This window comes from Chiloscyllium plagiosum, chromosome 26 (genome assembly GCF_004010195.1).
Source record: "Chiloscyllium plagiosum isolate BGI_BamShark_2017 chromosome 26, ASM401019v2, whole genome shotgun sequence".
Classification (NCBI taxonomy): domain Eukaryota; kingdom Metazoa; phylum Chordata; class Chondrichthyes; order Orectolobiformes; family Hemiscylliidae; genus Chiloscyllium; species Chiloscyllium plagiosum.
Window position 1 is genome coordinate 22526162 of NC_057735.1, and position 21966 is coordinate 22548127.

The window sequence follows — 21966 nt, forward strand, 5'->3', positions numbered from 1 at the left end:
ATCATGGTGACACTTCTTTTCTCGGTATGAAAGGTGCTCCTCATGTGCCCTGCACTCTTCCTTGATCTAGGGATGACCACCAGCTTGATGGTAATGATTAGCAGCTTTGTATTTTCAGACTTAGCTAGCTCAGTCAGTAGTGGCACCATCTGGGTGGATGACTGCAATATCTATCATTAAGATTCCATTATGTCTCCTTGTCACCTTTGATGCTTCTTCCAATGGTATTCAATATGAAGAGTGCTATATCATTGGATGATGGATGTTGGTAGGCAGCAATGAGGTCTCCCTGCTTATATTTGACCTAAAACTGTGAGACTTCAGGAGGTCCAGAGCCAATGGCTGATGTTTGATCAGCCTGGCTATTATTTGATTAGTTTGTGTAACAGTTCTTGCAATTTTGGCATATAGCTTCAGATGTTAGCAAGGAGGACTTTGCACCGTCAATATCGCCTTGTGTACCATTGCTGCTTCCATTCCTCGGTTGTTGCTTGGTGGTCCATCTGGTTTCAATCCTTTTATGGGACTTTCTAACAGTTCGATCTAACTGAGTGGCTTGCTGGGCACTGAAGAAACAACCTCATTACTGTTTATTGGGAGTCAAATTCAGCCAAAGGGAGGATGGCAGATTTTCCTTCCTTAAAGGACATCAGTGAACCATACAAGGTTTTACATCAATTCACAATGGTTTCACAATTAATTTGCTTTTACTTTAAGGTTTATTCATTTATTTCAAACGTTACTACCTGTCACGGTCGGATTCACCTGGGTATCTAGATTACTAGTCCACTGAAAATACCACAATACCACTTCCTTCTCTATACTATGCAACAATTAATTTATTATCTTACCTGGATAATGAACAAAAGACACATTCATAGCGGTTAAACTGGCTTTAGGATAGTTACGTATAATGCGTGATCATGTAACAATGTGATTCAATGGAAAAGACAGAAAGTGAAACAGTATGTTGATTGTTGTTTAAAATCACTCCTTTTGTACTAGCGCGCAAGAATAAATTTTGCTTTTGAAAAATCCTCCAATGTTTGTCCATAAAGAAAAAAGTCCTAGAAAAATAACTTCAGAAAAAAAATCCACAACAGTCTGTGGAAAGACTAAGTTCTCTCCTGGGCTGTTTTCCAGAATGCATTGGAGTCATCAGAAAGCTTTATTGCGCTGTGCTCTGATGCACTGGAAAATGAATGCAGATTCAAAAAATATCAGGTGATCCTCAAAAGTACCTAAATTATGCTCTGATATGTGAGATGCCCACCTTATCCAGTAAACCTGGGGCCAGCCCCAACCAAATCAACTCTATTTTGTTTTAAAAAGGATGATCCACTGATATGGGGAAGTATGTGTTTGCTTCTTTATATTATTTAAAGACCAGCTTACATAAATCGACAAATTTAGAAAATCATATTAGTTGCACCATATTTCAAGCTGGTGTGCAAAATGCATATACAAATGACATAACTATTTAATTTAAGCCAAAAACAGGTGTTATATTTATATTCCTGGGTTATGCTATAAGTACTCATGAGCATAAACCAACTTCCATTAAAAAATGTTCATATGGCTTAATGATGTGTCTAAAATCACTGAACTCAAAAAGGCATCCATAGCAGACCAGATTCAAAACAATAGATTTCCAGCACATTGGAAGAAGGCAGAGAGAGGACTTGAAGAAACAGATACTTGTCCTGTGGTGCATGTTAGTTGTAGAAATCCTTGCAGGAAATGTTACAGCTCTGCTTTTGGTATTTTATGAACCTACAACATGCATAGTCAGCTCTATGATCAAGTTGTTGCATTACATCAATAGAAGGACACTGTCAGATGAACATGTGCAACTCAACTTCACTCTGTTATTCTTTCTTCTCTTCATCAAAAATACTTGGTGGATCCCCATGGGAAATTCATTATTCAAATAAAATGGGTGCCTTAAATTAAATTGACAATACCAGAAAATAAAGCCTCTTGATCAATGAAGCAGAAATAGACAATAAAACTCAATACTTATACTTATCATACTATGGCACTGAAAACAGCACTCCTGAGTAGTGTCAAGTTGTTGAGTACCTGACTGAGCATTGTTGCAACATTGTAACAGCATTGGATAATTGCATGAACATCCAAATTACATCTTTGGAGCCTAATTTTAATATAACTAACATTCATATCAGGGACAGGTTATAAATTTGTCTAAAGATTTGCAGGTGCAATATGGGTTGAAATCTAAGCATAAGCATTTGGAAAGTTTACATACTACGCCTGCAGTGGCTATCAATATTCATGTTTAGAACTGCAAAGATGTAGTTACCTTATCAGTTCTATTTAATCGACACTGAGATAAGTCAAAAGTAATAGAAGTGAACAGATAAAGGCATTGAAGGAATCTTCTTGCCAATAGGAACAAGATGATGTGTCACAACCTATGCAAATTATTAATCTGAGTTCAAGTCTTTCAACATGACATTCTTTGATAAAAATTAACGATTATGGTTTACAGTAATGGCATATTCATGTGACACTGCTCTTGTCTGTTGCAATTATATATTTAATATAAATCCCAATGAAATTTGAAAAGAATGTTCACAAATGAAAAGACAGCGACTAGCGTATAAAACTGGCTGATTCCCTGAATGCATCATCACATCCGAGGCAACATTCAGAGAATAAATTATAGCCACGTTATGATTTGGAATAAATAGTTCAAACATAGTGCAAACAGATCACATTTTACTAAAATCAATTATTTATTGGTAGAACATACTGTGGCTGAAAATCATGTTATTACATTAATCAAAATGTATCTTGAAGAAATATCACTTGACATAAACTGCTTCAATTCTTTCCTCCTCTTGTAATGATGACCTAGATATGTCACACACTATAATGTGCAAAACTCAGCTTTTTTCTCCGCATATAGATTGGAAATCTAACGTTTGAAAGAATTTTTAAAAAAGTCAGGCTACATCACATCACAATCTATTTTGATTATTTATTTTCATGTACACACAATGCGTGCATATATGCATAGTTTAACCTTTAAATTTCAGGTTTTATTTGTTTCTATGCTGTATAATGAAAACAAAGCCATTGGTCCGTATTAAGAATGCACTAGATATTTTGAATAGAAGCTAATCTTGCTGCCAGATACATTAGTGTAAGTCTTGACCCAGTGGCAGGATTCTTATTGCATCCTCTCCCTTGCTGAGAACCCCAATTCAGAAGGTTATGCATTCAAATCCCACTCCAGAGATCTGAGCGCAGACCTTAAGCTGACATTCCAGTGCAGCAATGAATGGGGTTACTGCCCCCAGATGAGGCTCTAAACATATGATCCTATCTGTTCTCCTGGATGAATGTAGAAAATTCCTTAGCATCACATGAAGAAAAGTATCCCAGTCAATATCCCTCAAACTACAGCCAATGTATTTTGCTTTGTGGGACCTTAGGCTGCATGAATTGACTGCCCTATTTCTTACCTGATAACGGTGACTGCACTGTAAATGTTTCATTGGTTGTAAAGCATTTTAGGACACCCCAGAGATTCTGAAAATATGCTATATAAAGGCACGTCTTTCATGTGAAGCTTTTAGAAATTTGTGAACTAATTTTATTGGACAGTATAACCTATTTTAAAGTCTGAGATAGACCATACCACACCATCAAATGCATCAGGAAACAGTGGAATCTTATTTTAAAAATATAATTGGGCAACAACAATGATCTTGGGGTTCAGTTAGTGTTTTATGTGGTACAGGAATCCTTATGGTTTTAATGCTGGATGAAGCTAAACACAACAATTTATACAGCTAATTCAGTGATAGAGAAAGAAACAGTTGGAACTTCACCAAAGTATTATTAAGCAGAATTATCAGAAACCCACGTAACATGATGTAAGGGTAAGTTGCCAAAGGTTTAGTGAAGCAGATAGGTTTTAAGGAACATAGTTACATAGGTAAATCAATTGGAAAGATTTACAGAGAGAATGCCAGATCTTGACACTTAGGCAGTTGACGGCATGGACACCAATAGAGTAACAAAGATGGTCAAGAATCCTAAGGGGCCTGAAGGGTAGTGAGGTTGGAGCAGATCATAGAGGTACACCCACAATAGCTCGCAAAACGTCTGATTCACTTAGGTAGGTAGGGGGACTCTTTTCAAAGAAAGCAAGATTTACATTTATATGGTATCTTACACAACCTCAAGATTAGATTCCCTACACTGTGGAAACAGGCCATTTTGCCCAACAAGTGCACATCGACCCTCCAAAGAGTAACCCACCCAGATCCATTTCCCGCTGACTAATAAACCTAAAACTATGGGTAATTTAGCATGGCCAATCCACCCGACATGTATATCTTTGGACTGTGGGAGGAAACTGGAGCAGCTGGAGGAAACCCACGCAGACACGGGGAGAATGTGCAAACTCCAGACAGTTGCCCGAGGCTGGAATTAAACCCTTCCCCGGCGCTGTGAGCTGCAGTGCTAACCACTGAGCTGCCATGCTGTCTTTAAGGTGTCTCCCAGAGCTATATCGTAGATAAAATACTTATCAAGTGTAGTCACTTATGTGATGGAGGAAACAAGGCAACCAACTTGCCTGCAGCAAGATCCAAGAAATTTCAAGGAATAACAAAAAAAAAGAACAATCTATATAGCTAATGTGCATTGATAACTTGGAGATGGTTTATTCATCAGAGCAACTTAGCACCATTAAATGAATAATATTTAATGTATAATAGGATGCCTGTGCAGAAGTGAGAAGATTATTTGCAGATGTGATGTTTAGTGTTTGGTCGTAAACTGTCATATTACAGGCAGATTCCATGTCCAAATTAACTGCTGTAAGTCTTATCTACAACATTGCATAAGTGACCAATAAACTAGTTTCAACTTTGATGGTTGAAAGATAAGTGATGGCCAGAATACATAGAATAACATTTCTTCAGGTAGTGCTGTAATATATTCTATATCCACCTGAGAGAAAAAATGGGGATGAGCTTTAGCATTTCCTCCAAAAGCCTGCATCTATTAACAATTGGACAATCTCTCAGAACACCAGGGAAGTGCCAGTCTGGAACTTGTACTCATCATGTGTGAACTGATGACTTTAATTTTAGATCTTTGGGTTTCAGATTGTATTCCGGTTCAGCTCTTCTGGTCTTCTGGTAAAATAATATGGAAGCTCATGGCATAAAAATGTTGAATGGTTTGTCATCCCTTGATAAAACAGCGCTACAAGGAAACAGTTTGATTTCAGGCATTTTTCACATTTCTTAACATCATAAGAGTTGGCAGGAAATGTGGAGCTCAGCCATGGCTCAGAAAATAAGGAATCTGACGGCAGTAGCTGCTGTTCATATTTTGGGCCATAGAAACAAAAGTAGGCAGTCCCTCTAGGTTGTTGGTAACATTTTTAGATGGCTATTTGTGCATGGCTATTCAATAGCTACTTCAGGGCACGAATGTTTCAGCTGCTTGTGTGATATATTCTGTCAAGGAAGTCTTTTAGGTATGAAGCACTGACCACCAGAATCACTGAAAATGTTGGCAGTTCTTTTGAGAACAAAAACATTGAAAGCTATAGATATCGGTATGATGCTGGAAAAGCACAGCAGGCAAGGCAGCATCCAAGGAGCAGGAGAATTGACCTTTCGGGCATAAGCCCTTCATCAGGAATGAGGCTTGTGGGCCGGGGGACTGAGAGACCCCCCACCCATTTACCTCTCAGCCTCCCCGCCCACAAGCCTCATTCCTGATAAAGGACTTATGCCCAAAACGTCGATTCTCCTGGTCCTCGGATGCTGCCTGACCTGCTGTGCTTTTCCAGTACCACACTCTCAACTCTGTTCTCCAGCATCTGCAGTGCTCACTTTCTTTTAGTATTAGTATGATGGTTTGTTTTTGAGGCTTGTGACTTTTTAAATAGTGAACTATTCAGCAGAATCTTACCGCCCCATGAATGGTTTTGCAAGTGGATAGGCCCACTCAATTCACCTGGTGGTTTTTCACCCCATCCTCTCACTTCTGATCAGTCTACAACTTTATATTGTGCATCCAAAACCTGACACTGGGTCAATGAAAAAGAAGTGATGATGCTTTTCTTTACAATTTAAGCTGGAAAATCCCATGAACAGCACCATCAGATGCATTGCTGTTTCTGGTAGTCCTATAGAGCAGACACCAACGTTTCAATGAGAGTCTGGAGCTTCCGGAGTACTCTCCTGATCTGAAACGTTGGGTGAGTGATTGGGCTAGAGGCCCAGGGGACAACTTCAGTAACGTTGTAATTGTGTCTTCAGTGCCTCCTTGCCAAAGGGTTGCTCTGAACAATCTTAATAATCTTAGCACAATCCACTTTGATTTAAGCTATGAATCAAGCAAGGCTTCACATCAGATCAGGAAGCTCTTGAACAAAGGAAGTATTTCCAATACATCCCTGGAGTAATAACAAGAGATCACCAGAAGGAAGTTTCTGTCCCTCCCTCTAAGTAAACCTTGTATTGTAGTTGAAAAAAGACAGGGTGGGTTAATGCTTTTCATCTTGCACTCAGGCCCATTCGTAGGGAGAACTAAGATGTTTACTGCAGGATAGGAGAGAGTTGATTGCAAGACAATTCTGATTGGTAAAGGCATTACTTTGGAAGACAAACGTCGATGCTGATTCACAGTTAACTGCCACGTTTTGTTTCACTTTGAAACCAGGCAGATTGATTCTGATTAATCATGGCACTGCCTAGAAAGGTTTGAGAAAATGGTATTCACCTATTTTGTTGAGTTGAAATAGCACAATACATGTGCATGTCCTTCTGTCTGCAAAGAACGGGACCTGTGCATTAATGCATCTAACTTCCAGTATATGAAGTATTCCAGCACTGTAATTCTTAACTGCACTTCAGCATAATTCCTTGCCCGTTCAGGATTATAAGACCATAAGACCATAAGACATAGGATTGGAAGTAAGGCCATTCGGCCCATTGAGTCCACTCCGCCATTCAATCATGGCTGATGGGCATTTCAACTCCACTTACCCGCATTCTCCCCGTAGCCCTTAATTCCTTGTGACATCAAGAATTTATCAATCTCTGCCTTGAAGACATTTAGCGCCCCAGCCACCACTGCACTCTGTGGCAATGAATTCCACAGACCCACCACTCTCTGGCTGAAGAAATATCTCCGCATTTCTGTTCTGAATTTACCCCCTCTAATTCTAAGGCTGTGTCCACGGGTCCTAGTTCTCAGTCGCACAACGGTGCTTTTATATTCCAACCCTCTTGAGATAAATGACAACATTGCATTCGCTTTCTTAATCACAGACTCAACCTGCATGTTTACCTTTAGAGAATCCTCGACTAGCACTCCCAGATCCCTTTGTACTTTGGCTTTATGAATTTTCTCACCGTTTAGAAAGTAGTCCATGCTTGTATTCTTTTTTCCAAAGTGCAAGACCTCACATTTGCTCACATTGAAACATTCAGATTTTTTGGGTGAATGTGTGAATAAACAATCTTCTACATTGAAGCCCATGAAATGCTGGTTAATCAAACTGTCCTCACCCCCGGGTTAAAAAATAGAGACAGGTTCCTTTATAAAAACAACACCGACTAAAGGTGATAGGGAAGCAAACAAGAGTTTCAATAGTTCTCTGATCCGATCCACAGCAGTAAGGGAATTAGCATTACCAAGAAGGATGATGTTGAGGCGCGTTTAAACACTACTCTTTGTATTAGTAAGGACATATCTTTTTATGTACGGAATTTTGAAACTGTATACTCATGCAAATATTAAGCTTTATTACTGATTAGAAGTAGTCTACCAATAAGCAAGGTTGGGATTTTGTCTAAAGATAGAACTAAGCAGTAAAACAGAAAAGTAGGCTTTTAATGCAAGAAACAGGATGATTGTCAGACAATCCAAATTGAGCAATTTTGAATTGAGAGAACTCAGCCAATGCAATGTTGCTTGACTTGATTAGAATTTCAGTGAAGCCCTCAGATAAATTGGAAACTGCTCAAATGGAGAAAGTAAGTAGTTTGCAGATAACAACAAGATTGGAAGGTGCACCCAAAAGCAGTAACACAATTAGGCAGAACCGCACAGAAAACTACATCGGTACAGTGATTTTTATTCCTTTAGGCCAATGGAACATTGAAAAAAAAATCCTAGTTACAATGAAAATTGAAAGCACTCGATGTAAAATATCAACTAAATGTGCCTAGCAAGCATAACCTTATGTGTAGTTATGGCAGAACAGCAAAAGGTGGCTTGAATCATTCTGCATATTAATAACTGGATATCTGCAATTGAGCAGAAACCTTATTTGCTGGAACTTGTGCCAGATCTGTTGTCATCTTGTCTGCTGCAGGGAGAAAAATGCACCAATGTAACCATCTCCCTGGAATACCTTTCTTCGAATTGTCTATCATCAATTTTAATTATACATTCCAAAGCAGAAGCACACAAAGGTAGTGGCACAATTCTTCTGCTACCAGCATTGTACAATTTTGATTACTTTTGGCACACATTACTGACAGACAGCTGTTTTGTTTCTTCATACACCATTACTGGCTGTATTAAATGTCAATTTGAGCTTACTTTATTTTCATGAAATTTGGGTGCATTGCATATATATATAATTCATTGGAGAAAGGTTTTGCTGTCTGTGCAATATTAAAGTCAGCACTGAGATAATTGCCTTCACTGGATGTTCCAAGTCACTAACACAAATTTTTAGCCCTTTGAAAGTTGTTAGACTTTCATTCTTAATTTGCAACAAATTGACAGTGCCTACTGTCACTTTCGATATTAACTTGTTGGACCCAGCATCACAGTGTTGACAAACAGGCAAAGAGATATATGTGTTAGGGCTTTTGTTTAATAGCAACTTGTATTTATGTAGAACCTTTAACATAAAAAACATGCAAAGGTGCTTCACAATGATGTAATTAGACACTAATCAAGAGCTAGTTCAAAGAGCCTATAAACGCAAATAAAAATTATTGGCTTTAAGTTAAAGACACAGTAGGAAGGCAGACTGGGGAATGGAATAGATTTCCAAAATGTAGGGTCAAGGCAACTAGAAACATTGCTACTCATATTGGACTAAAGAGAATTTCACCTTTCACAAGTGGTTAGTGGGTGGAATGAAGCCTTGAAGGTAACCAAAGCTGAGAATGAAAATTAGTACCAAATAACTTCTCTGACACTAAAAATGTATTTTACGTATGTAGAATCTCACTCCTTCAGATTTTACTTATTGTTGAACATTTGTAAAAAAAAAATTAAAATTTCTTATATTCCCTCTTAATCTAATCTTCATTTTTACTTCAGCTTGATTTCTTATGCTTGAAGGTACATTACATTAATTATTATATTTTTCAGGTTCCTGGTTTAGGATTTACAAGTGCCAGTAAGATTTCTTCATTTGAATTGGCTAAAGAGACATACAGGTGAAAGTGGGTATTGCAGATGCTGGAGATTAAAGTCAAGATTAGAGTGGTGCTGGAAAAGCACAGCAGGTCAGCCAGCATCCAAGGATCAAGAAAATCGACGTTTCAGGCAAAAGCCCTCCATCAGGAATGAGGCTGGAAGCCTCAGGAGGGTGGAGAGATAAATGGGAGGGGCGTGGGGCTGGGGGGAAGGTAGGTGAGAGTGCAATAGGTGGATGGAGGTGGGGTGATAGGTCAGAGAGGAGGGTGGAGCGGATAGATGGGAAGGAAGATTGACAGATGGGACAGGTCATGATGATGGGGCTGAGCTGGAAGGTTGGAACTGGGGTAAAGTGGGGGGAGGGGAAATGAGAAAAATGGTTAAGTCCTCATTGATGCCATGGGGTTGGAGTTCCGAGGTGGAAGATGAGGCGTTCTTCCTCCAGGTGTTGGGTGGTAAGGGAATGGCGATGGAGGAGGCCCAGTATCTACATGTCCTTGGCAGAGTGGGAGGAAGAGTTGAAATGTTCGGCCACGGGGCGGTGGGGTTGATTGATGCGGCTGTCCCGGAGATGTTCTCTGAAGCACTCTGCAAGTAGGCGGCCAGTCTCCCCAATGTAGAGAAGACATACAGTTGTTTATTCAGTTCACATATTCTGCAGATTTCTTACAGACCATGAAAAACATTCCAATAACTGTGAATTGCCATTCAAATGTTCACAATAAGTATGTAGGCAGCTGTAAGAGTAATGAGAGTGTCATTCCTTTGCCACTAGTGGAGAAATAGTCATAGTTTTTTTACAGCTGGGAAAGAGGTCCTTTTGGCCCATTGTGTCTGTGTCTGTCATCAAATATCTATCTATTCGTATCCCATTTCCCAGCATGTAACTTGTATCCTTGTATGCAGCGTTGTTTTCAAGTGCTCAGCTAAATACTTCTTAAATGTCTTAAGGGTTCCCGCCTCTACCATCCTTTGAGGTAGTAAATTCCAGATACTTACCACACTCGAGGTGAAAAGAAACTTTCCTTAAATCCTCTGAAAACCTTTTCTCCCTACCTTAAAACTGTGTCTCCTGGTTATTCACCCTCTGCTAAGAGGAAATATTTCCTTCTATTTATTCTATCTATGCCCCGAATAACTTTATATACCACAATGAAGTCTCCCCTCTGCCTTCTCTGCTCTAAAACAACCACACCTTATCTAATCTCTCTTGATATATAACTTGTTCCATCCCAGGCAACATCCTTGTGAATCTCCTCCGCATTCCCTCTAATGCAATCATACCCTTTCTGTAGTGTGGTGATCCAAACTGCAACAGTACTCTGCTGTTAATCCATAATGTGTTCTGTTCTATCTCATGACTTCAAATTATGAAATTCTTGCACTCTTCCTCATAAATTTGCTCAGGATTGAAACTACCCTGCCCTGTTGACAATCCTTTTGACTTCATTAGTTGTTACAGGTACTTCTAATCATCAATATTCTTCAACATCAGAGGAGAGGATTTGCACTGAACACACATTATTGTGAAACCCTGCTGACAATTCACAGCATGTTTTGTGTCGGACTGTATATTTCAGTAAGTGTCTATCAATCTCTGTAGAACGCTCTATGCACAGCAAGAGCCTAAATGAATTTAAAAAATGCAATTCCTTTCAACTCCATGCAAAATTTAATCAGCACAGGATAAAAAAATTCCATGGTGATTAAAGTTTGACTGACGATTACTGATTAAAGATGGAATCTTACTGTCCTGCTTGCTGATCTCCAGAGCAGGACAAGGAAGGATTTTAGAGGAATACCTACTAGGTTATTGGGTTGGCATATTGCTGTTTCTGGACAATTTTCTTCCAGACAGGCCAGCAGGAATATAAGTTACTTGGCCATCAGTGGCAGGCAGCCAATCTGCATAATTAACTGTCCATTTGTGAGCTGTCTGGTCATGCTTCCAGGATCCTTCCTGCAGTGGACTACTAGCCACTGGAGGTGTGCTGTCAACTGTCAGTGACTTTTTGGGTTAATATGCAATTCAGTGCAAATCCTTTCCTCTTGAGGCTGTTCAATGTTGATGGTTAGAAATGCCCCGTGACAGCTAAAACATAAAGCCAATAATATTGTGATGAGGGCAAGGCGGTTTTTGATTCTAAATGAATGCTGTCATGAGGCTTTGAGGAACATTTCAAGAATTTTGACCCATTGAGGACCCAGCCAGTGCTTGGAGGTGGTTTGCTAGCATTAAGCCAGGGTCCTGCAAGGTCTCCTCTTTTAATAAAAGCAAATGTGGAGGATAGAGATCTAAAATAAAAACCAGAAGTATTGTAGGCTCTCAACAGATCTGGTAGCATACTCAATAGAGGGGGAAATAGAGCTAACGTTCAGTATTCAATATCACTCTTTGAAACACCTATTTTAAGCCTCCACTAGAGACAGTCATCACTGAGCTGGAGCCTTAGCTTGAGGTTATATAGTAGAGGAGTTTCCCTTCCACAGTCACACCTTGCAGTAGTTGTCACTATTTAATCAAAATTAATACCTCTTCAGGGTGTTCCTTAAAGATCACATCACCATCGTACTGTACTCATGCTCATCTGTTTTACAGGTGGGAGCTGTTCTGATTGGTCCTGAAGCTTCAGGGGTTTACTGGCAGCCTCTCAACCAATCAACTTCAGATGATCACTTGGGCCGCTGTCTTGGCAAACTGAATTGGGTGGCAATCTGGAAATGATCTCACACCACACTTGTAACCTGCCAGTGGTAAAATCTGCCTTTGATATGATTGGTTGATGAGTTGTGTGAGTTACAAAAATGCTTTCAGCAGTACCATCAACTGACAGCTGTTTGTTCGAACAGGTAATGACATCCAGATTGCTTCAAAGAACTTGCTACATGATGTTCTGTACCTTCAAACCTGCTCACAAAAATGTCTTCTTATTCCACATTGGTGTTGGAATCTTTATATTATTTAAAATGGACTTCAAAACAAAGTATGTTAAACATTTTCCAGTGCCAGGAATAGATTTGATCCATCTCGTAAATTCAACCTTGGGAGTCCAAGTGCTCCTCAGGCCTGAAACTCTCTCTTAAATGATTCCAGAGGTTTCCCTCCACCACTGAACTGAAAGACTGTTCTGGATGTTCATGATACTTTGAATTAGACTGTGCTTGTAGAAAGACTTCACCTTTTACCAGCTCAGATCATATTCCTCATTTCTGCAGAAGAATGTTTATTTTTTTTCAGTTACTTTCATAAGTGCAATTTCCACCATATTTGCACGGCAGGAATGATCTTGCAATTTTGGACGTAAGTAAGTGACTGTGATCTCAGCTACAATATTGCTGTTTGTTGACAGTTATCCTTCAAACAATATGTACCAACTCTCAAAAATGAGTGTCCTCTATTTGTGCAAATTCCATGACCTTTTAAACATTGTATCCAGAGTTTCAGATGCAGGAGGGTAGCCATTTTTTTTTGTCTGCTGCATCTTTGCAATTTCTGTAACTTAATATCTCATTGGCTGGGATTTTTGAAGGGCCATGTGGTCAGCACCCATTGTGGGAATGTTTGAAAATTCTGATCTCAGAGAATGCTTTGGCATCCCAATGCCCCCAGGGTAGTTCCAAATATCCAAAGGGCTGGTGGTGTGGAGAAGTGGTGAAGGGACTCTTCTCTAATTATTGAGAACCAAATTAAATTTTCAGAGAAGAATCTGTTGTGTCAACTAAAAATAGCATGAATTCTGTCCCTTATTTGTTGTGCCAGGCCATTGACCACCTCTTCGACCTTTGAGACCTAGGCAGGGGAATGACAATCCTCAACATGACTTTGCCTCTGGGTCCAGGCAGGCAACTCCTGCCTTCTGGAAGTGTTCAGTGACTTTAACCAAATACCTGCCCTTTTATGCCTCACATTTATAGCCTGAAAACATCATTTACAGGATGTTCCAATGAGGGAAACTGGAGCTATATCATTAGAACTTGCTTAATAACCAACACAGTAGCCAAGTGGTACTGAGACTTTAGATTCCAGTTACTTGATACTTAGTTTCAGAACACCATAAAACTCAAGTTTCCTCAAAGTCCCTCTGTTTCTGGTTATACCAGTTTTGTGACAGGTCTAACTCATTCTCTGCAGTACTAATAGCTGGAGGAGATATCTAATGTGACTGATCACTACGAATCCCAGGTTATTTTTGCAATTTGTTTTTATTCAGAGCTCAATCAAATATTGAGTAGATTTTGTTTTAATAACTTTAGTCAGGGTTTGTGTTGTGGCTACAATGGCATCACGATGTTACTAATAGTTATTGCTACTGCTTTATCTTATCCTTTTACATCATTAGCTGTCAAAATACGATGGATTTCCCTCCTGACTTGTTTGTTTAATTGAGTGAGATCTACACACAAACTTAGTTCTTACGTTGTTCTTGGAAATGATTACTCGTCTTGAGCAACAGTCTGTCTCCACTTTCAATCACGGTGTCTAACAGAGATTTCACTTTTTCCATCTAAGGTATTTTCCTGCGAACGCATCAATGATGGGTTCAACACCTACTTGCAGAGTAATGTGATATCCCTGCTTTAACATGTCTAAGACTTTGAATAGCTTTGGAAATTCTTGCCAAAAGTCTCTCTGTCTTCGTTCTGAAGTAATGGACTGAACTATCTTTAAGGGACCTAAATGAATGCACACATTTTTGCTTAGAAACAAGTTATTCTGATTCTTCATTATACATAATGGCCCAGACTTTTAGATTTCTGCAACATAAATGGAAATTCTGCATCAGAACCCCGTAGAATCCCACATGCAGCAGACTTTAAAGTACTTGCCTGGGAAATTGAAGATTTCATTGGGCAATCCGCCGACACCAGAAACCCTCTGAAAGGGTCCATTTAAATTGGAAATTTCAGACAGTTCCACTGCAGTTCGGTAAGTAGTTATTCTGGAAACATTAGACTATTTAAAACCTATTCAAAGTCCTGGGTAGGTAGCAAACTGATCCCCCACAGCTTACCTCACATGGCTCCAGTACTTTGCATCCCCAGACCCAGATCCAACACCCTGTGTCGGCACAACTGCTTACTAGACCCTCTAAATGTGGGAGCCTCCACCCATGCATGGTACCTGAGCTGCCATGTCCCGGGACCAGAAACCACACCTGTCCTCCTGGGAACTGAACCCCAATCACTGCCCCCAACTCTGTCCAGGAACCAACAAATCTAATCCAGAAAACACGCCTCTCTGCTAAGGACCCGACATTCCAACCCAACCCCGACTTCACTTAGGATCCCAACACTGCTCCTCTCCCCACTAGAATCAATATCCCACCCCAATACTAGACCTGGCATAAGACCAAGTGCCTGGTTTCTGCCATAGGACACAACCCTCACTTTGCTCCCATCACTGCACTCAATATTACTTGGCCAGCCTGACCTCCCCAAAACACCATAAAATACTAGGCTACTTTCCCACCTTGAGGCCTGGCATCACACCCAGTTGACATCCTGCAACCCTACCTCTACAAACTTATTTTTATATATCAGCTATCAACAAAACAGCTGTCTGTGACAGTAGGCTTTAAGTCCTAGAAAATGGCTGCATAGGTTTTCTTATCTCAATAAGAAAACTGCATTAAGAGGGACCTGTTAGAATTACAGTATGCTCTACGTTTCTGAAGAAACCCTAATCGGAATCTACTGTCAGATATACAGACATCCTCTTAACAAACAAAAGAATGCACTAAATGGCTATCTGAATGAGATAGGTACTGTTCAGAAAATCCACCCCACTGTTTCAGTGACATGCTGTCCTCTGAATAAGCTTCATGGTGATTTTCCCAAACATCTGAAGGTCTGTGCCTTGTGGACCTTGATTTTTTGTGTTTGCTGTTCTGAGCCTCATAGACTTCATAGTGAATCTTCTACTACGATGAAAACATTGCTTCTCTGTTGACTTTAAGTTCTGTTTCAAATTCTTCAAGCTTCAGTTCAATCGTCCAGAATCTGTTTTGATTCTTCAACCTCTTCTAAGAATATTGTGTTCGTCTTTTGTTCTTTACCTTTGACATTTTGAACCATTTCCTTGTTGTAAGAATTATATTTCTCTGAAAATTTTCCTTTTGCAGGACCTGTGCATTATTTCTGAGGTGAAAATGTTGCTGTAACTTAAAATATTTTATGAAGTGTTTTAACTGGCCATACTGAAAGTTAGTGAGCTTTGAGAAGATTTGTAGCTCAGGTTTAGATTCTGCTCGCTGAGCTGGAAGGTCTGTTTTCCGATGTTTCGTCATTATACTAGTTAACATCATCAGTGAGTCTCTGGTGAAGCACTGGTGTTAGCGACCCACTTTCTATTTATGTATTTCGGTTTCCTTGGGTTGGTGATGTCATTTCCTGTGTTGATGTCATTTGCTGTTCGTTTTTACAGAGGGTGGTAAATGGGGTCGAAGTTGATGTGTTTGTTGATAGAGTTCTGGTTGGAATGCTATGCTTCTAGGAATTCTTCTGTGTGTCTCTATTTGGCTTGTCCTCGGATGGATGCGTTGTCCCAGTCGAAGTGGTGTCCTTCCTCATCTAGTAAGGATACTAGAGAGAGTGGTTCATGTCTTTTTGTGGCTAGTTGATGTTCATGTATCCTGCTGGCTAGTCTTCTGCCTGTTTGTCCAAAGTAATGTTTGTTACAGTTCTTGCAAGGTATTTTGTAAATGACATTAGTTTTGGTTTGTTATCTGTATAGGATCTTTCAAGTTCATTAGCTGCTGTTTAAGTGTGTTGCTGGGTTTGTGCGCTACCATGATGCCACGAGGTCTGAGTAGTCGGCAGTAATTTCTGAGATGTCTTTGATGTAGGGGATAGTGGCTAGGGTTTCTGGATGCATTTTGTCTGCTTATTTGGGTTTATTGTTGTGAAATCTGTGGACTGTGTTCATTGGGTACCTGTTCTTTTTGAATCTGCTGTATCAGTGATTTTCCTCTGCTCTTCGTAGTCCCTCTGTGCTGCAGTGTGCGGTTGCTCGTTGAAATAATGTTCCAACGCAGCTTCATTTGTGTGTGGTTGTGGGTCCACCAGGATACATGAACATCAATTAGCCACAAAAAGAGATGATCCACTCTCACTAATATCCTTATATACAGATAAGGAAGGACACCACTTCAACTGGGACAACACATCCATTCAAGGGCAAGCCAAACAGAGACACACACACAAGAATTCCTCGAAGCATGGCATTCCAACCGGAACTCTAAACAAACACATTGACTTGAGCCCCTCATACCACCCTCTGAGAAAAAGAACAGCAAATGATACCACAACCGGAAATGACATCACCAACCCAAGGAAACCTAAATACATACATACATACATACATAGAGAGCGGATCACTAACACCAGTGCTTTACCAGAGGCTCACTGATGATGTTAACGAGGATGATGATGAAACGTCTGAAAATGAACCTCTCAGCTCAGCGAGCAAACTTACATCCACACTGAAAGTAGTCAGCTCTTCCTGCTAAACAATGGTTGCACTTACAATTCTGTTTGGAATCACGACTTCTATGACATATGATGATGGTGATTCCAACGCTTTTGGTATTTTGGAGCATTTTTAGAAGGGTGACAGTCATTTTGAGTCCTACTTCTACTCTTATTACTTCAGAAGAATCCTTGATGTTTCCTTGCAATACAGATCAATTTTAAGCTTTTTTTTACTTACCTAGTGATTTGGATCACCCTTTTCAAATTTAAATCCTCCTTGGAATGAAGAAAGCAACTTGTCATCGCTCACAGCAACTATTATATACTCAGGCTGGTGTCTTTCTCTTACTGTCAGCATCATAATGACCAATTACCTCCATTGTGATTTAGATCAATCTCGTATATCACAGTCACCAGTGATTTATTTAGTAAAGTAAATCATTAAAAGATGTTTTAAAGCATTAATGACATATGAGAGATGTGAAAATTGCTGAACATGTAAATTTGTTAAGCAATCGAAGGAGATGTGAGGGGCAAGTTATTTTTTATACAGAGTGTAATAGGCGTCTGGAATGGCTGCCTGCAGTGGTGGTGGAGGCAGATACGAAAGGAGTGTTTAATGGACTTTTAGATAAGCATATGAATATGTAAGGAATACAGGGATATGGACCAAGGGCAGGCAGAAGGGATTAGTTTACTTTGACATCATGTTTGGCACAACATTGTGGGCTGAAGGGCCCTTTCTTACTCTGTACTATTCTACGTTCGATGTAATCCAAAAGGCCATTTTCAGGAGTTTTTTTAGAAGGAAGACAAGAATTGAACCAGTCCCATAACATTCTCCAACACCATTATGAACACTCAGAGGCTTGACTACAGTCTGTATGAATTTACTCATTAGTATAATCAACACTTAATAAGAGTTTTGCTCCTGTAGGCATTTTGTATTGATATACAAATGACTTTTAAGCTTATCTATGACTAAATATTAAGTCGAACTATTTTAGTCCACTTCATAAAGTGGTGTAGGATAGTGAAAAAGGGTTACTGTTTTTATAAACAGTAAAATAAAAGTAAACAGATTGACAATAATTTATTTGGTGAGTCAAGAATATTTTTAGTTTCATAGCCTTTTATAGCCAACCACTATATTCTTATTAATGCAAGTCATGTGAGATCCCATTCCCAAAATTAAGAGATTTCTGTTTCTGTATTTTACTAGTTAAATTGTTTGTTTATAATAGATGAATGCTAAAATACTCACTGAATTTACTCTTGACTTGCTTGTTGACAGTATTTGTTAAATCATAAAAATACCCTGAAGTATTTCTGACATTAATGCAAAACTGAACAAAGTTTTTAAAGTATAGATATTTATATAGTTTAAACCTAATAGATTTGCATTGTGCTGCACCGCACATCAAGTCAACCAACTGATGTCCCATTGCTTGAAATCAAGACCAAATAAAATCCTCTGACCAAGTGGGCGGCACGGTGGCACAGTGGTTAGCACTGTTGCCTCGCAGCGCCAGAGACCCGGATTCAATTCCCGACTCAGGCGACTGACTGTGTGGAGTTTGCACGTTCTCCCCGTGTCTGCGTGGGTTTCCTCCGGGGGCTCCGGTTTCCTCCCACAGTCCAAAGATGTGCAGGGTCAGGTGAATTGGCCATGCTAAATTGCCCGTAGTATTAGGTAAAGGGGTAAATGTAGGGGTATGGGTGGGTTACGCTTCGGCGGGTCGGTGTGAACTTGTTGGGCCGAAGGGCCTGTTTCCACACTGTAAGTAATCTAATCTAATCTAATCTAATCTAATCTAAAAAAAAAAGTGAGGTTGGAAGGAGGACATAGATGAAGGAGGCTGACAAGGATGCGGAAAGGAAGGAGTAGGAAATAAAGTGGAGAGTAACAGGGCAAATTACATTTAATTCAGCAAGAAGCATATACCCAAACAAAAATAATTCCCTGTTTATATATTCAATGAGTGGTAGTAATGTTTACAGAGAGTGAATGTGTCCAGGTCAGGATGGTGAGTGGTTTGGAGGGGAATTTGCAGGTACCAGTATTCTCATGCCCAAATTTTTTCAGATGGAAGTGGGTTTGAAAGGTGCGGCATGAAGGTCTTCGGTGAATTTTGCAGCACATCTTGCAGGTAGTAGACACTGCATCGCTGGTGGAGAGAGTGGATCGTTGTGGATTTGATGCCAGTTTGCAGACATATCTTCAGAAATCAGTGAAATAGAACATAGAACATAGAAGAATACAGCGCAGTACAGGCCCTTCGGCCCTCGATGTTGCGCCGATCCAAGCCCACCCAACCTACACTAGCCCACTATCCTCCATATGCCTATCCAATGCCCGCTTAAATGCCCATAAAGAGGGAGAGTCCACCACTGCTACTGGCAGGGCAGTCCATGAACTCACGACTCGCTGAGTAAAGAAACTTAGTACGTGGAAAAAGATTCTCACTGTCGACCCTATCTAAACCTCTAATCATCTTGTACATAAAAACCTATATAAGATTAAGTAGTGCTATGGCCTGAACAGACTTTGAGCCTTGTATCCACTCCACAAGATACAAAGGAAATACTCAAATTCTGAAGATGATACTGAAAAGTTCCATGATACTAATCCACAGTATCAAAAGACTGAGCAATGAGGGAAAAGTGGGGAAACAAGCTTTTAAGTTTTCAAAGAAAAATCTTATCAAGAAATGTATGGTAACATATGGTCCAGGATAGGTAAGCTCAGAGTATTATTTCAAGTACATCACAGCAGTAAGATATAACAGGTAAATTTCAATTGATGAAAGGAAACTTAGATCTGACGGTTGAGTAGAATTCCTTCAGATCAAGAGTAATCATCATTTGGAATAGACATCTGATGGTTCATGGAGGCCACTAAATAATTAAATAATGTCTGCAGGTTTTTAATTGGAGAATTCTTTGGAAGCTGAAAGAAATAGTTAAGAGCATGCTTTTGCTTTACTATCGCCTTACGTGCCCTGTTCTGTAATTTGGGATATTCGCACCCAATTTGTTAGGGAACTGAGATATGTGGAATGGTTAGAGCCAAGCTATTTTGATCTTGATCTTTACTGTTGACGTATGTATCCTGCTTACCTTTGCCATTACGCAAAGAGAAATTCCCATTTCTTTTAGTCCCATTGGCAATTAAAATATACTCAAAATTCAGATCTGCGTACCACAAACTGTCACCCAATCTGTTCTACTCACTTCTTCACTGTCTCCTTCTGTTCCAAAGTCTGGCTCACAATAATCCTTTTAACACTTGGCATTCTTCAAGCTTGAATTGCATGAGGCATAGCAATTTATTTCTGTTTATCAATGCAATATCTTCATTCAATTTATGTTTTCAGTCATTGTCTGCTATATAATAAATTGCGTGTGTCCTTCAGCAAGCAATACATCAAAATACCCTGAGAGAAACATTTCAATTATTGGTTTAACATACTGCATTTGTCCTGTACAGTTTATTCCCAGTCCTACCGCCATGGCCTCCTTGGCAATTGTGCTGTGTTGCAAGTACAGGAACAAAAATTCAAATTATTGCACTGGGAAAATTTAATTATAACACGAAATGAATATGCAGCTTTTGGGCACCTATAAAGAGTTGATTTCTAACATTAAACTCAGTTGCATGAATTTACCTCATAAACATTGAACTGACTTTGGCCTCTGGCAAGTTCTCGATAGCTTGTTGTAAACTCTCCAATGAAGTCATGGCTGAAATCACAAGGAGGATATCATTAGCTACTTTCTATTAAGAACAGTTCCATCCCAGAAGTTAATAACAGTAATACAAACTTAATTTTACAAAGTTTAGCTTGATATCTAATTAATCATAGCTAACGAGGATAAATATGATTGATAAACACAATTTAGTGAATCACAATAAAAAGATATTGACATTAAATCCAATCAACCAGGTGTTTCTTACGTTTGATTGGATATTTTCTTGCATTTCAACTCACTCAGTTAGATATTTTATTTATAGCAATGATCAAGTTAAGCAGAACCATTTTTGCACACAAAAACAAAACAAAAATTGCTGAAAAAAACTCAGCAGGTCTGGCTGCATCTGTGAAGAGAAAGCAGAGTTAATATTTCGGGTCAAGTGACCCTTCTTCAGAACTGATTGAGTAGTTTGGCATATATGCTGAAGATGAGGTTGGGGGGGGGGGTAAACAGTAGTTACACACTTCATTTGAGCACAGACAATGCGAGTTATAAGGTAAATAAACTAAGACAACATGAATATTTAAAACAGGGGCTTCTGCTGAACTACAATTTCAGTTGGTATGAGTATATATGGATTGCACAGGCTTGATTCTACAACCTGAACACATATTTATCTTACAAGCAAATGTTTAAAACTATTTTCAGTAACACCAGCTTAGCCCTGTGTTAAAAAAATTGAAAGAACTGTGGATGCTGTAAATCAGAAACAAAAATTGAGATTGCTGGAAAAGCTCAGCAGGTCTGGCAGCATATGTGGGAGAGAAATCAGAATTAACATTTTGGGTCAAGTGGCCATTCCTTAGAACTTGCCCTGAAATATTAACTCTGATTTCTTCTCCACAGATGCTGCCAGACCTACTGAGCCTTTCCAGCAATTGTTTTTTAGCTCTGTGATATCATTGGCTAGATTTTAATGTAGTCAGCAAATGAGTTACACCCACAATTAATTGTCTCTTTTATTGCTAAGAGACTCCACATTGGAGATAGATACACACGCATGATTGAAATGTTCCCTTCATGGCATCTACAAATTTTGTGAACAGGGGAAGTGACTGTGGATCTTCCCAAACAATGATTGTTGAAGTATTATAGAATGAGCAGCCCAGAATCTGAATGAAGTAATGTAAGTTTAGAATCGCGAATTCAAAGTCAAATCGGGTAAAAAAAGTCCTAATTTCTCTGTATTAGGACAGAGAAAAGAGAAGAAAAATGATAAAAGAATGCTTCAACAGCTAAAACCTGATGGACTGAAATTCCAGACTTGTAAAAGCTAATCTGAAGTGACAGTATTTATCA

The 21966-nt window shown here is 39.4% G+C and overlaps 1 protein-coding gene across 4 annotated transcripts in view; it reads right to left on the bottom strand.

The window, feature by feature from the left end:
- The window catches only part of LOC122563195 (copine-8-like), a 583848-nt gene that overhangs the window by 144132 nt on the left and 417750 nt on the right, over window positions 1-21966 (bottom strand). For all 4 annotated transcript variants that reach the window (XM_043716737.1, XM_043716734.1, XM_043716735.1 and 1 more), the window contains one exon: window positions 20580-20655. In XM_043716737.1, coding sequence (XP_043572672.1) covers window positions 20580-20655 — 76 coding nt within the window. The remainder of the gene's footprint in view (window positions 1-20579; window positions 20656-21966) is intronic.